General features: G+C 36.9%; 1 protein-coding gene across 9 annotated transcripts in view; it reads right to left on the reverse strand.

Annotated features, from left to right (window-relative positions):
* kiaa1109 (KIAA1109 ortholog) overlaps positions 1-15,304 on the reverse strand; it is a 388,609-nt gene that overhangs the window by 37,668 nt on the left and 335,637 nt on the right. For all 9 annotated transcript variants that reach the window (XM_039751238.1, XM_039751239.1, XM_039751244.1 and 6 more), the window contains 3 exons: positions 3,598-3,759; positions 3,236-3,375; positions 703-901 (listed from right to left, as the gene is read on the reverse strand). In XM_039751238.1, coding sequence (XP_039607172.1) covers positions 703-901; positions 3,236-3,375; positions 3,598-3,759 — 501 coding nt within the window. The remainder of the gene's footprint in view (positions 1-702; positions 902-3,235; positions 3,376-3,597; positions 3,760-15,304) is intronic.

Genomic DNA, 15,304 nt, shown 5'->3' on the forward strand with positions numbered 1-15,304 from the left:
GTACAACATGTAATTCTAAAGATGCAAAACTGCTGCTTCCAAAAGACTGTTACAGTGCTGTGACTTTGCCTGACCGGTGATGGTGCTCATCAGCTATGACTGCAGTTTTTCATAACAAGAACTAAATATTTTACTACTTAACCCTCGAGTCTGACACTTTACTATGCAGAACATATACAGTTATTTGTGATGTGAATTAATTTAAAAGTAATATCACAAAAACAACACAATGAAAGAAGAAAAATTAAACAAGCAACATAATATATGTTTGTCATTTATTAACCATCTCTTAAGCTGGAAGTGATGTGCCATGGTTACTGGTTATTCTGTAAGAGTCCAAAATTGAAACTGGTCAAGTCCAAATTCAATCTTGTCACCTAACAAGGGATAATTATATGATGCCATATATATTTGCTTATAAACTGGAGGGGATGCCATTCACAAAAGGTATGTGGTTTGATAGATAGTAGATGAACTATGGTGGCACTTGCCTGAAGTCAGGGTTCTATGTACAAGGGGCAAGGGCTATAAAACAGGAAAGCAACATAAGATGACCACAATATACCTTCCATCTAACCTTAAAATTAGCTTCTTGTTCACCTGAACAAATTTCCACTACAAGCTTCTATAATGATCAGTTTCCAAACACAATCAATGAGAAAACATAGATGCTGAATAAAAGACGACAAATGACTTAAGTACCTTTGTTAGTTGCAGCCTTGTGTATGTTCTGGCCCAGTGGAGGAGAAGAGTTCATGGGCTGTGTTCCCTCTGCTATATGGGAGGATGAAACAGTCTCCAGCTCGCCACGATTTGAAGAAAAGACCAGGTCCAACGAAGGCAACTTCAGCATACATTCCACACGTGACATTGGGAGACAACTAAATTTTATCTGAGATGGCTAAAAAAAAAAAAAAATAGTAAAAGCAAAATTCATTTTACTTATACAAAATTATTACCTTCAAAGAAATTTGCTTTTTCTTAAAGGATCCAAACTTTATTACAAATTCTCGTCTTTTACTGTAGTTATATGCCAGAAAACTGAGTTTGTAGGCACTGCAGTCAGGACTTTTGTTTGAATTGAAATACCACATACAGTATATTTGTATTATAGCATTTTTTTCCATCATTATCATATAGTGCTTTTTCATACTACCCCTCACTTGTTCCATAAAATCAACTGTAAATGGGAGCGGTGGGTAAGAAGGCTGGTAGTATTTTCAGAATTGTTGTGGTATGATCTGTTCTAGTAACACAGCAAAGATTGTAAAAAGTATATTCTTGATGTCCCTGACAAGTCTTGGAGTGAGTGGTATACAGACAACACAGCAGATTGGCACCTCATTTTAATTCCTGAGTACCTTTCAGAGTACCTCGTGTGAATATGCATTACTATTACTGTTCAGTGTGGTTGAGCCTATATGAAATATTCGGCTTCTGCACACATCTGTTCACTCATGGGGCAACACAGAGTGTTGACTCTTCCAATCCTGCTGGTTCAAGTATTAGACTGCTATGATATTGTTTAAATGTATCTGGATATGTGTTTCACATTCTAGTTCCTCAATGTGGGTGGCTCTATAAGTAATACAACTTAAAATAACATTCTCAGAGCTGGGTAATCAAATTCAAGGTTGCAGAGGGCTGGTGCCTATCTCAGCAGTATTGGTGCAAGGCAGGAAACAGCCCTGGTAGGGTGCCCGCAAGTAGTCTAATGGACTTGTATTTTCTACATTGCAGGTTCCAAAGTGCATACCTTTAACTAAATTAAACAAAGAATGCAAGCCCAACACTCCAGTGAGACATTTGATACTAAGCATAGTTCTGGTGTCACATATGTAAAACTTTGTTTTGCTGTCGCTGCAGACAATATGTAGGTATTTTTCAGTCTCCAGATGCTGCAGGGCATAGTGGAGAAACTAGTCTAGGGAATGGTACTGGTCCACAAACTGGTTGTTGCAGACACTCATTTTTAACAAGGTTATCTGTGAGTATTCCCAATCACACACTACCAAAACTGTACAAACATGTACTGTACATCTGGAACTTGATAATTTACACTGGTAGTGGGACCAAAGAGAGATTGAAGTGCAGTCAATACGGCATCATTACATCACCCTTTGCTTGACTGAGGTTACTGAATAACGATGGACAGTTTCAATACTTCACCAGAAATGCTCGAGATTTTACCTTAAAAGAAAACTAAAGTATGCAAGACTGTACAACTGAACTGCTGATATGCCTGTTGACTCTGGTCATAAGAATGTGTCAAGCTACAGCGTGATGCAGTAGGTGTGTGGCCAAAGGCAAACTGATTGTTGTTGTTCAGAAAGTTTATAGTTACTTTGTTAAAATGTATGTATTTTTCTATGAAATCTAGAAAAAGGCTCAATCAAATAGAAGTTCTGGGACCTAGTCAATCTTCCCAAAAGAAGAATTATAATACAACACACATCGCTATAAATGTCAGTTCAACATGCAATGAATCCAGTAAATCACAGAGAGAGTAATCTCTCTTAAAATGCAATCTTAACTATAAACTCTCCCCTTGGAAATTCTGTTCACAAAATCAGCATGGTTTACAAGATGTCACTATCAGAGAAGTCTTCAAAATGTACCACATGGTAAGTTGGGTTTAATGTTCATGTTAGGTTTGGAGAAAAATGGCTGACTTATATAGCTGAATGTTTTCAGTTTCAAATGCTACTCCAAATTCAGTCCGTGTTTGGAGAGAAATGTACTTTAAATGGCAGCATAGTATTCTGGAATTTTATCAAGCCACAAATAGGATGCTAGATGATTAGTCATGTTTTAAGCATTCCACAACTCAGGTAATAATGCAAGAGCTGGCCCATACCTATCTCCTGGGCTGCATTTGAGTTGTTATAACCGGCATGTCTTAAGTTCAAAGTTGAAACGGAGCAGTGAGAGGCGGAAAGTATAGGGAAACTCTCAAGCTAATCTGACAGCAGAAGAACCTATGCATATACACCCAAGGAAGGGCTAGGAGGGGCTGCTTATTTTTGCTTGATTTGCATATTTCTAAATCAAATAAATTTTTTAAAAAATCAGTTCTTTAAGCACGCAATGGAAAAAGTGTAAATGAATACTGCAGCTACTTCAGAATTGCATGTTAACATTATGCCATTGACTACTGTGTCAAAAACAACTTTGAAATGAAATGTTTTTAGTCATGTAGAAAATAAATACAAAAAGGCTTGAGTTGATTTCTTACCTGGACCCTCACATAGACCACCACATCCACTGGAAATGAAGAGTAGGCAGAAGTCGAGGAAGATACAAGTGATGTTGTTGACTCTTCTAGTTGATCCACTGGATCAAACTGTCCCATATCCTCATCGTGTGAGCTGATTGCTGCCAAAAAGACACACACTTACTCAATTTTTGTGATTTAACTCGTATAGAGCTTCTCCTACCTACTTTTGGCATAAAGATGTTATTTATCTCTTTTTCCTGTGTGAATTTTTTAGATTTATTTTTTAAAGAAACAACAAAACAGAGTTTTTGCATAAGCTAATGCTTAACATTTTTTTATCATTTCATCTTTAAAAGAAATCAAGTCAGTATGCTCAGTACCTGTGTAATTTCTTTCAACTGGTGTTATTGGAATGGTTTCCAGTGCTTTCTCGAGAAAATCCAGTAAACACGGGCTGATAACCATTTCCTCTGGCAATGTCTGTAGTGCTACCCATGCATACAATTTGGCTGTTTTTACTCCGCCACTTCCTTTTCCTTTAGCTGAAATTATAATTTTAAGTAAAATGACTTAATATTATATAATTAGTATTAATGAGCAAATGGAAAATTAAATTTACTGCAACTATCTAGCAGGAAGCAGCAAAAGGTATGGCAATGGATTAAACCATAAATGAAAATGGTGATACAAATGACAATTTGTAGACATTGTTTCTGCTTCTAATTTATCCTGTGATATAAGCAAGTATTTAAATCTTTGAATGATATCAAGTGCTCTCCATAAATATTAAGAACTAGCAGAATACCCGCGCTTCGCAGCGGAGAAGTAGTGTGTTAAAGAAGTTATGAAAAAGAAAAGCAAACATTTTAAAAATAACGTAAGATGATTGTTAATGTAATTGTTTTGTCATTGATATGAGTGTTGCTGGCATATATATATATATATATATATACACACACACAGACACATATATAAACATATATATACATATAAACATATATATAAATATATATATATATATATATATATATATATACACACACATATACACATACTGTATATATACACACACATATATATACATACTGTATATACAACATATACATATCTACATATATACTGTATATACACATATATATACAAATCTACATATATATATCTACATATATATATATATTAGGTGGGACTCGATTAAAAAATTAATCCAATTAATTAGAGGCTGTGTAAGAATTAATCTTGATTCATCGTATGTAATCGCACACGTAAATTTGCCCCAAATCGCAAATGTTTTTTTTTTATTTAAAACGGTTTTAGTGGGTGACAGAATCAAATAATAGACATGGACATGAATATTGTAAACTGAAGCTGTTTTAATTTCTGAAAAAAAGCCTTTAAACTGCATTTGAATTCAAAACAGAAACAAAAATATCATCCCTGGTTAAAATTGGGCAGACTTAAAAATAAAGTGGTAGTTTAAGTACTTTAAGTACATTTTCAGAATAGTATTGTCTTTAAATAATAATAACCAAAATTTCACCATAAAGTGCAGTTTTCTTCTTAAAAAATAAGTCAGAAACATAAAAGGTAATTTGACCAGCTTACTCTTTAAACTCTGAGTAACATTAGCCAAAATTATTTTGTACATTAGGCTAAAACAGTGTGATCATTGAACATTTTGTAATTAGATGTATTTAGAATTACTAACGGTCACGGAAGTCCAATGATCCCCAGTAAGAGCCACAAAGTCCGCTTTCTGTAATGCATCTAATTTTGCTTGCTTTTCAGTGTGCACAAAACCATGCTTTTATCAAGGCTTCGCGGGAAGTCGAAATGATCAGTCGTAGAGAGCGCTTTATTCCGACTCTAACATTTTTGTAGCTGTGATGTGTGCATCAGTGTAATGGATGTACCAGGAAATCATGCATTGACAAAAGTTCCCGTTTGCTTGGAATTGAAAGTGTGATTAAATGCGTTATTTTTTAACGCGTTATGGAGTACATGCATCGAAGCTTCTCAGCTGTGCTTGTGCTAAGAAAGGGAAAATTTTAAAAATAACGTAACATGATTCTGCGTTAACCTAATATTTTTCATACGTCCCAAACCAAGGAGATCGAAGGTAAAATGAATCGGTAGCAGCATACATACTCAGTACATCCCTCTCGGGAATCGAACCTCGAATGTCGGCGTTAGAGGCTTAAGACTCTACAATTGCCCACAGCATGTGGCTTGTCTATGCTAAAGTATGTATTGTAGATCGGGTATATATATACATTTATATATATACCCGTGTATCGCAGTGGAGAAGTAGAAGTTATGAAAAAGAAAAGGGAACATTTTAAAAATAACGTAACATGATTGTCAATATACAGTAATTGTTTTGTGAGTGTTATTGAATGTTGCTGTCATCAAGGATTTGATTATCATTATTTCTTTCAATCAGGCTCGTATTTGTAGGATGTGTTCAAGTTACATTCCGTGTTTGTCAATCGTTGTAAAGATAAGAGGTTTCATTCATCGATTAGTTCCTTACTGCATCAATAAACAGCTCGTCTTCCTTTTATCTGTGATGTGACAAACTGCATGCACGGGTTTTTTTTACACTGTCTTCCTTTAGCAGGACATTCACTTTTTCCACCGTGTGCTTTGTTTCGCAGTAGCTGCACTTATGAATATGATTCTATGTATAAGGCGCTTCATATTTTTTGCTGCCTTCTCAATTGTGTAATTCGGTTTTGTTCAGCACTCTTTGGAACTGTTGCTTTTGTCTGTGCACTCGTCAGTTCACGTGAGCAGCTTGGTGTTCTTGCATCGAAGGTTCCCAGCTGTACTGGTGCCATCTCGTAATGTCAGCTAAGACCCGGCACTTAAAACTTTCTCTCGCAGTTTCAATGAGTTTGTGCCAAACACCACCCTGACCATCTCATCTTCCTCTGCATAAGCGCAGTCCTTCACACGTGAATATTTACCGGCAGTGTTTGTATTGGATTGCTGCTGATGGACGGCCTTATATGGGCAGGCACTAAATTACAAACGCTAGTGGTAGCCTATGAACTTAATTTAATATAAACTTACGGTTCACGCCGTGCTTTGTTTCCGCAGTAGCTGTACTTATGAATATGCTTGTATGCATCATTTGCTTCATAATGTTTTTCTGCCTTCTCAATTGTGAAATGGCGTTTTGTGCTGATCGCTGTTTGGAGTTCTTCCTTGTGCTCTACGTACTTACGTAGGAGGCGTGATGATGTCACACGAAACTCCGCCCCCCGCGGCCATCTCCAACTCAAGACTCCATTACATTATATGGGGAAAAATAGCTTCCAGTTATGACCCTTATGCGTAGAATTTCGAAATGAAACCTGCCCAACTTTTGGAAGTAAGCTATAAGGAATAAGCCTGCCAAATTTCAGCCTTCTACCTACACGGGAAGTTGGAGAATTAGTGATGAGTCAGTGAGTGAGTCAGTGAGTGAGGGCTTTGCCTTTTATTAGTATAGATTTAAATTTGCTTTTTGTTTTATACAACCATTTCACATTTTAGAGCTAAAGATAACTATGGAACACACATAAAATGTCATTGTGTACTTTTGAGATAGTGCTCCATGAAAGTGGTCCATCTACCATTGACCCCAAAAAGACAAGTTTGTAATTTGCAGGCTGACTTTTATAATTCTTTTGAAGAAGTCTTCTGAGGGTGTAAGGTGTTGGAGGTTGCTGGTATTTTCAGCTTATCAGTGTTTCTTTTATTCTCCTCATACACAAACACACCAATCAGCCACAACATTAAAACCGCAAGTCTAATATTATGTAGGTCTCCCTCATGCCACCAAAACAGTTCTGACCCATTAAGCTATGAACTCAAACAACATCTCTGAAGGTGTCCTGTGGTATCTGGCACCAAGACCCGAGAAGCAGAACCTATAATTCCTGTCATTTACGAGGTGAGGTCTTCATGGATCAGACTTGTTTTTCCAGCATGTTCCACAGACTTGATTGGTCTGAGATCTGGGGAATTTGGAGGCCTAGTCAACACCTTGAACTCTATACAATGGAACCTCGGGTCATGAATGTCTCAGAACACATACAAATCTGGTCACGACCAAAAAGTTCGCCAAACTTTTACATCTGTTCACGACCACACACTCGGATGACAAACAAGCCAGTTTCCCTTCCGGTCCGTACACGCCGATAATTTCCACACATGTTCAGTCTCTCTGTGCATTCACTGTGAACTCTTTGTACTCTATTTCATTTCCTTTCCAGTTCGTATGCGCCGGTGATTTACGCACATGTTCAGTATCTCCCTGTACAGTACATTGTTCTCAGTCAGATGTGCATCACACAGAGGGACTTCACCTCAAAACTGTAATCTCCTCTCCACCCAGCTTCCTGCTCACTTCCTTCATGCCAGAACTCGACTTATGCAAGGTTAGTTTTTGTATAAATTAAGGATTTTTCAAATGTTCATTTTTTTCCCTGTGCTTAAAACTCATTAAAAGAAAGTGTTTACAGTGAGCGGTTCGTAAGGCTGTAGCGTGAACTCTTGCAATGTTAGTTTTCTCTGTTCAAGGTTTTCTGTGTTATTCAATGTTTTTACATTTAGTTTACTATTACACTGTGCATCCTATGGCATAATTAACTATTTTTCTGCTTAAAAATTAAAAAAAATATATATTTACATACAGTTCATACAGTCTGAAATGGATTAATTGTATTTACATACAATCCTATGGGGAAATTACTTCGGGTCATGACCAAATCGGGTTGCGACCAGAGTTTTGGAACGAATTACGGTCGTGACCCGAGGTTCCACTGTATTGTGTTCTACAAACCATTCTTAAAAAAAAAAAAAAAAATTGTTCAAGTATGGCTAAGCACATTATTGTGCTGAAATGAAGCCACAGCCATCAGGGATTGCCATGAAGACATGTATGTGGCCTTCAGCAATCTTTAGGTGGGTGGTACATTGTCAAAGTGACATCCACATGTACACCAGGACCCAATGATTCACATCTGAGTATTGCCCAAAGCATCACTCTGCCGGCTTGACTTCCAACCATAATGCATCTTGCTGCCATCTGTTCCTCAGGTAAATAATGTACACACATCCAGCAGTCCACATGATCTAAAATAAAATCTGATTTATCAGAGCAAGCCACCTTCTTTCACTGCTCCATGGTCCAGTTCTGATGCTCATTGTAGGCACTTCTGGCAATGAACAGGGGTCTACATGAGCACTCTGACGGGTCAGTGGCTACACAAGAAGCTTTGATGCACCTTTCATTCAAGGCATGCATTAAGGTTTTCAGCAATTTGTGCTACTGTAGTTCTTCTGTGAGATTAGACCAAGCAAGCTAGTTTCTCTTCCCCACTTCCCACAGGCATCAGTGAGCTTTGGGCACCCATGACACTGATTCCAGTTCACTGGCTGTCCTTCCTTAGACCAGTTCTGGTAGCTAATAACCACTAAATTCTAGGAACACTCCACAAGACCTGCCAGTTTGGAGATGCTCTGACCCAGTCTAGCCATTACAATTTTGCGCTTGTCAAGTCACTCAGATCCTTGCACTTGCCCATTTTCCCTGCTTCCAATAAATCACCTTCAAGAACTGACTGCTCAGGCTCCACTGTAATGAGATAATCAATGTTATTCACTTTACCTGTCAGTGGTTTTAATGTTGTGGCTGACTGGTGTTTATATATATTTTAGGCATGTTAAAATCCAAGAAAGTTGGTCATGTTTTATGAAGAATTGGAAGCATGTAAATGTTTGCAAAGAAATCTGAACTTATTAACATCTACGAACTCAAAATAAGATGAACATTAAATATGCCTATTCTTGAGGAACTTGTTCTAAGTACTGGAAAGTCATGCTAACTGCACTGTGCCTCTAGAATGTCTGTTAGCATTACACAAAGGCTTTGTAATTTATTCCATGATTTTTGCTAATGTGAGTGGCTGGTACTTAAATGTTGGGATATTGGGTTTAAATTCTGTGAACATGCATTTTTCTGTTTGGCATTAACAATCTCTTTTTTCTGGTCTTGGCCACTTGCTGTTTGCGCTCTCTTCCTCTTGCTCACTCTGTGTAAGGGGAGACATGAAGCAGCTGATAAAGTAGCTTCATTCTGCCTGCTTCTGTTTGGTTTTAGCCATTTTACTTCAACACGTAAAAAGGAGAATAAAGTCAAAAGGAGTTTGAATGGAGGATGGGGTAAACTCAGTGCTGGGCTACATAAGACACATGTACACAATGCTGAGTAAAAAAGTTCTTAGTTCACATTCACTGCTTACCTCCGATACAGCAAATACCAAGAAGTAACTGACTATCTTACAAATTTTGATAACTCCTTTGCTAAGGGATTCTACCTACTATGAAATGGAGGTACTAAAACAACACAGAAAGTCTGACTATGCTCCAGTAGGAAATAAGACAAAAAACCTATTAGAGCACAAGTCCTTAATTTTCAAACATCGTGTTTGAAAAACTTACATAATTTTGTTTTATGAAAACTAAAGTGTTCAACAATATACTGCTCTGTAACACACCAGCCTACCAGCATTCTTGTAAGCAATAAGCAGCCCAGCTGCAAGTAGCAGCATCAACACATAAAATGTTTAAAGCAGCATGAGCTCACTGACAGTGACAGATGATTAACATTGAATACTGTATTTGCCTGAACCTTGAACCTAGAAAGTTCTGAAACTTTTTTTTCTTAGTCTGAAAACCAATACTTTGCTAAGGTGTGATCAAAAAATAGAATGAATATTTAATTTTTTTTTTTTAAACAGTAAACGACACATTGCCATCAATACCCCTCAAATACTCCACCTTCCTTCAAACACACTTATCCTATTGTTCTTGCCACTTTCTGAAACAGTTCTGGAAGTCCTTTTTCGTAAGTGTCTTTATTTGCGCTGCCATGGCTACCTCGATGTCCTGCGTGTCAATCAAGATCCAACATCAAGGTGATGATTGTGTTTTTTGATCTTGATAGAATTGTGAGAGCCGAGTTTGTATCCTGGAACACTATGGTGACACAACAGCTCAACTAAAGACAGTCACCAGAACTGCTTCAGAAAGTGGCAAGAACGATGGGAGGATAAGTGTGTTTGAAGCGAGAGGAAGTATTTTGAGGGCGATTAATGGCAATGCCTTTTAATGTAATACATATTTTTTTTTATTTATACATTCACTGCATTTTTGTTCACACTTTGTATACAAGTCAGTATCTCATCTCACTAAGGTATACCTCCTGTCTAATTTCTGTGCTAGTTACTTGACTATAACCTCACTGTTACTTCTTTGCAATTTTCTTATAAAAGGTGCAACTGTCAGTGAGGGAGCACTTACTGGATTAATAAGTTCTGACTGTGTATTAGAGTGTGCAAAATGGGAAGGACCAGCAAGGAGGAGTTTTGAACCCCATTTCAGAAGGGTCTGTCAGAGGTCGCTTTGAAGTTACATTTGATTCAGTTGTGCACATTTCATTTATAGAATCAACCTATAATTTGACCAGAAGGCTATGTTGAAACTTTGTTTATTTCATAAAGCACACTATGACTTGGGGTAAGAGGAAGGGCTTACATATAGATTCCCCAAAAGCCAGATTTGATTCTCAAACTGGTTAAGGATTTAAACATTTTTTATTATCATTCCTTATACATTGGTAGGCAGTGTGGTGTAGTGATTAAGGCTTTGAGTCTAGGACTTTAAAGAATGAGGTTACAGGTTCAAATCCTGCTACTAATACTATGTGACCATGAGCAAGTCACTTCACCTGCCTGTGCTCCAACTGGAAAAACAAAAGAAACGTAACCAATTGTATCTGAAATTTTGTTAAGTCACCTTGAATAAAGGAGTGAGTCATATAATAATAATAATAATAATAATAATAATAATAATAATTTTAATAATAATATCAGGTTACATGCTATAAAGAATTGTCCATGTATAAAACATTCTAGCATTAGATCAATTCCTGATTTTCCTAGTGCTTTTGTTTTTGTTGATGGTCATTGCAAAACCCAATTTTTTAGGAAAGTGAATTCTGTTGAACTGAAATAGGTAATCAGTAGGAATAATATGTAATTTGAGTGTATGTTATCATTAGATGTTTATGATTTTCATTTGTCTACGCCGTTCACTCAAGTACAGTATTTCTGTTTTTTGCCTGTTTTATGTAGTTTACTTTAAAGTCCACAGATGCAAACGAATATGCAGAGTAGTGAGCTTTGCTGAAATTTCTTTCCATTTCACAACGTCATCACATCTTTTTTTCCTGTCCAGGACAGCATCCCCATCTACAGTCGTATGTCCACCTATTGCTTACATGTGGCCTGTCAATTGCTCCTGCTCCACTTATCATTTGCATAAAGCTCACTACCAGCACAGACATGTATAATATTAATAAACATTGATAAATAAAAAAAAAAGGATCTGCAAATAAAAATACATACTGCGGGTAATTTTCTTTCTTCGATGTCACCAAGTTTTTTGATTTTGGGGTATGCAGTTTTTCTGTTATGGTGGGGGTTTTACCTCTTAAAACCTTGGTGCCTATCTTATTCCTACTGATTATCAATTAGTTTTGAATTGCCGTAAATAAACCTCACTCTCTTTATAAATGTGACTGACCCATTTACTCATTGACTTACTCATCAGACAAATGCTATTTCCCATTTATTTAAAAAGCTGAAATTTGACAGGATGGCACAATAAACAGTTTTTAACCAAAACACTAGTGCCACAATTGTTGGCACTCTTGGCAATTTAACTGAAGCATGTTTCCCATTTAAATTGGACATTGTTAAATTGAGTGGAGTGTATGGCTGAAATCAATGACTTCCTGATTAATTGGGATACAAATGTGAGGAGAAACAGGACCAGATTTCCTTAGACAGCCATCAAAATGGCAAAAAAAAGAGAGCACTCTATCCAAATGAAGGAGAAGTGTGTTGCCCTTCATTACCCAGGGAATGGTTTAAAAAAAAAAAAGCCCATTTCTACAGTTACGACAATAAAAAAAAAAGTAGTCATCAACTGGAACAGTGACAAACTTGCCTGGAAGAGGACCCAAATTTATTTTACCTCCACGTACAGTGAGAAGGATGTTATCTCCAAGGATCACTGTTGGGGAATTGTGAGAAAAAGTTAAATCCGGGGGTTATTAAGTCCATGCCAACAGATTATTTGGAAGATATGCCAGAAAGAAGCCTTTTCTGTCAGTTATCCACAAATGTAGGGGCCCGGAGTATGTAAAACGTTACTACAACTTTCACTGGAACCATGTTCTATGGTCTGATAAAACAAAAATTTAACTTTTTAGCAAACATGCAAAATGAATTTGGTGTAAAAAGGAGGATGGTTGTAATGAAAAGAACCTTGTCCCAGCTGTGAAATATGGTGGGGGTTCTGTGATGTTGTGGGGCGGTTTTCCCTCCAAAGGCCCTGGAAACACTGTTAGGGTACATGATATTATGGATTCCATAAAATACCAGGAGATTTTAAATCAAAACCTGGCTACCTCCACAAGGAAACTAAAACTTGGTCGTTATTGGATCTTTCAGCAGTATCATGATCTGAAAAACTTGTCCAAATCCACCGTGCAATGGTTAACTGACCACAAAATATACGTTCTGCCATGGCCAACTCAGTACCCTGACCTGAATCCTATTGAAAACCTGAGGAGAGAGTTGAAGAGGAGAGTACACAGGAGATGGGCCTAGGACTCTGGATGATCTGGAGAGATTATGTAAAGAAGAATGGCCTCCGATGCCATGCTCTGTATTCTACAAACTTATAAAAGGTTACAAGAGAAGACTCGGTGCTGTTATATTGGCAAAGGGAGGTTGTACAAAGTATTAAATGCAGGAATGCCAATAATTATGGCACATGTGTTTTTGTTAAAAAATATTTATTTCTTGATGAGGGGTTTGGTTTTCTTTGAATTTACTTGTTTCAATTAAAAGTCAGATGTTTCTCATTTTTTCAGTGCAAGATGACGGTTCTTCAGCAAACAGCAACTTTTTTCTAACCCTTCTTAATAATTTTTACAAGGGGTGCCAACAATAGTAGAAGGCAAAATATGATGCTCTGATATGGGGGAATGAAACACAGTGTGTTCTTTCTAAAATGGTAAAAACTACTGGTAAACATTACTTTCTTATGTTTGTCCTCATATTCATCGTTTCATCACAATGAGAAATGCCAGTGTATGGAACAATAGCAAAAACTGTCCCTTCAAATGTCTTAATAATAAGATAACTTCAGTATAAGGTGGAGATGTCCAGTTTTTGCATTCTTAATTATACTAATTTATTTTTTTGATTTTTATATTTATTCTTAAATAACTAAATGTATGTGCTGATTATCAATGGATGGCTATGATCATCCAGTATAAATTAAATTTACATAGAAAATGAGATTCCATGTGCTTTGATCCACAAGCAGACCCTCCACAGATCATGCTTCCTCACAGAGTCTTATTCTGACTGTCATCAAATAATGAACTCATTGAGATTATCAGGACAGAGAGAGAGACATCACAATTGCAAAGAAACACGTTCTGGTCATAAGGGCTGCACTCAGGCATTGATAGAAATATGCAGATAAACTAAATAAAATACGCACTGACATCTCAGCTGTTGCTGCTGCCTTCCTTGGTGTGGGTTGGAGAAATCATTACTTAAATTGCAATGACTCAGGATGGCAGCCACTCTTCCTGTCAACTGATCCCACTTCAGTGTTTCTCTGGCTTTGTCTGTCTGTGTCCTTCTAACATTTGCACTGATCTGACAAATTTTTATTCAGTACATAATTTCTTCAGGATCTTCATGCTTACACAAATATGGTTGAAGGCTTTTTGGTTATTTGGCTAGATGAGCTTGGAGAATTGAGCTGTTACATGTACATCTACACTCTACTAATGGAATCTGCCTGATAGTAACATTCACATCAGACTGCTGAATGACAAATTCTATTCATTACTATACTATATGCTGCGGCTTTCAAACCCATTCCTGGACATCCTATATGGATAACTTCTGGATGTTACATGGGAAATTTTTTCCTTCATAATCCAGGTTTTTGTTTAGCTTTTCCAGGTGTTGTATTTTCAGCCTTTAAAGCATTCAGTGCCAGTTGCCCCGGTGTCTGCTGTGCTCATTGTTAGAAATCATTATTAGGATACAATTAAGGGGGCAAACTGCAAAAAAACACCTATGTTCATCTTCAAGCTAGAGTCCTCAGATTTAGATTTGAGTTATAAAGAGCTGATATCATTTATTTTGAAAATTTAGAAAATAAGTCAGAATATGTATAAATATAGTAAGGCTTAATTGTGGCTTATAGTAATTACAAAATGTATAGTTCAAAAGAGCTAAAAGACTTAAAATACTTTTATCATTTACAACCAGAAAATATAACCAGGTTAAAAAACAAATTACTTAAAAATATAGATACATATATTGAGAGTAAACCAAAAAAGCTAAATATTGTTTTACTATCAAAATGACACATTAGAGGTATTTGACTATTTTTAACTTATTACATACAGGTAAAATTCCGTAACAACGAAGTGCCAGGGACCTAAAAAATATTTTGTTGTAATGAAAATTTCGTTGTAATGAGATTCTGTATTTATTCTGTATTATTTTCTATAGTATTTTCTTTAACTTGCATCCAGGAGTTGGCAATCATTTCAATAGCTTCTTTCTTGTTAATTTTAATATTCTCCTGTCTACAAGTTGGCTGACGAGAATTTTTCTCAGCATTTCCTTGCGATAATACACTTTCAGGGTGCAAATGATGCCCAAATTCAATGGCTGAAGCACTGCTGTGCAATTGGGTGGGAGGAATTCAACGCGAACATTATCTAAACGTGGAAGCATGTTGTGGGCAGCACAGTTATCAATCAGAAGCGGAATCATCCTTTTCTTCTTCTTCATATTGTGAGGTTTCTGAACTCTTTTAGAATCCCCCAAAATGCATCCCAAAATGTGATTGCTGCGTCTGTGGAAGATTGTTTGCCCATTGCCGGGGCAGGGCAACAGCAGGCTCACAGCGCTGCAGTAGAGCGCCACGGAAGCG

The sequence above is a fragment of the Polypterus senegalus genome, chromosome 4 (genome assembly GCF_016835505.1).
Source record: "Polypterus senegalus isolate Bchr_013 chromosome 4, ASM1683550v1, whole genome shotgun sequence".
NCBI lineage: Eukaryota > Metazoa > Chordata > Cladistia > Polypteriformes > Polypteridae > Polypterus > Polypterus senegalus.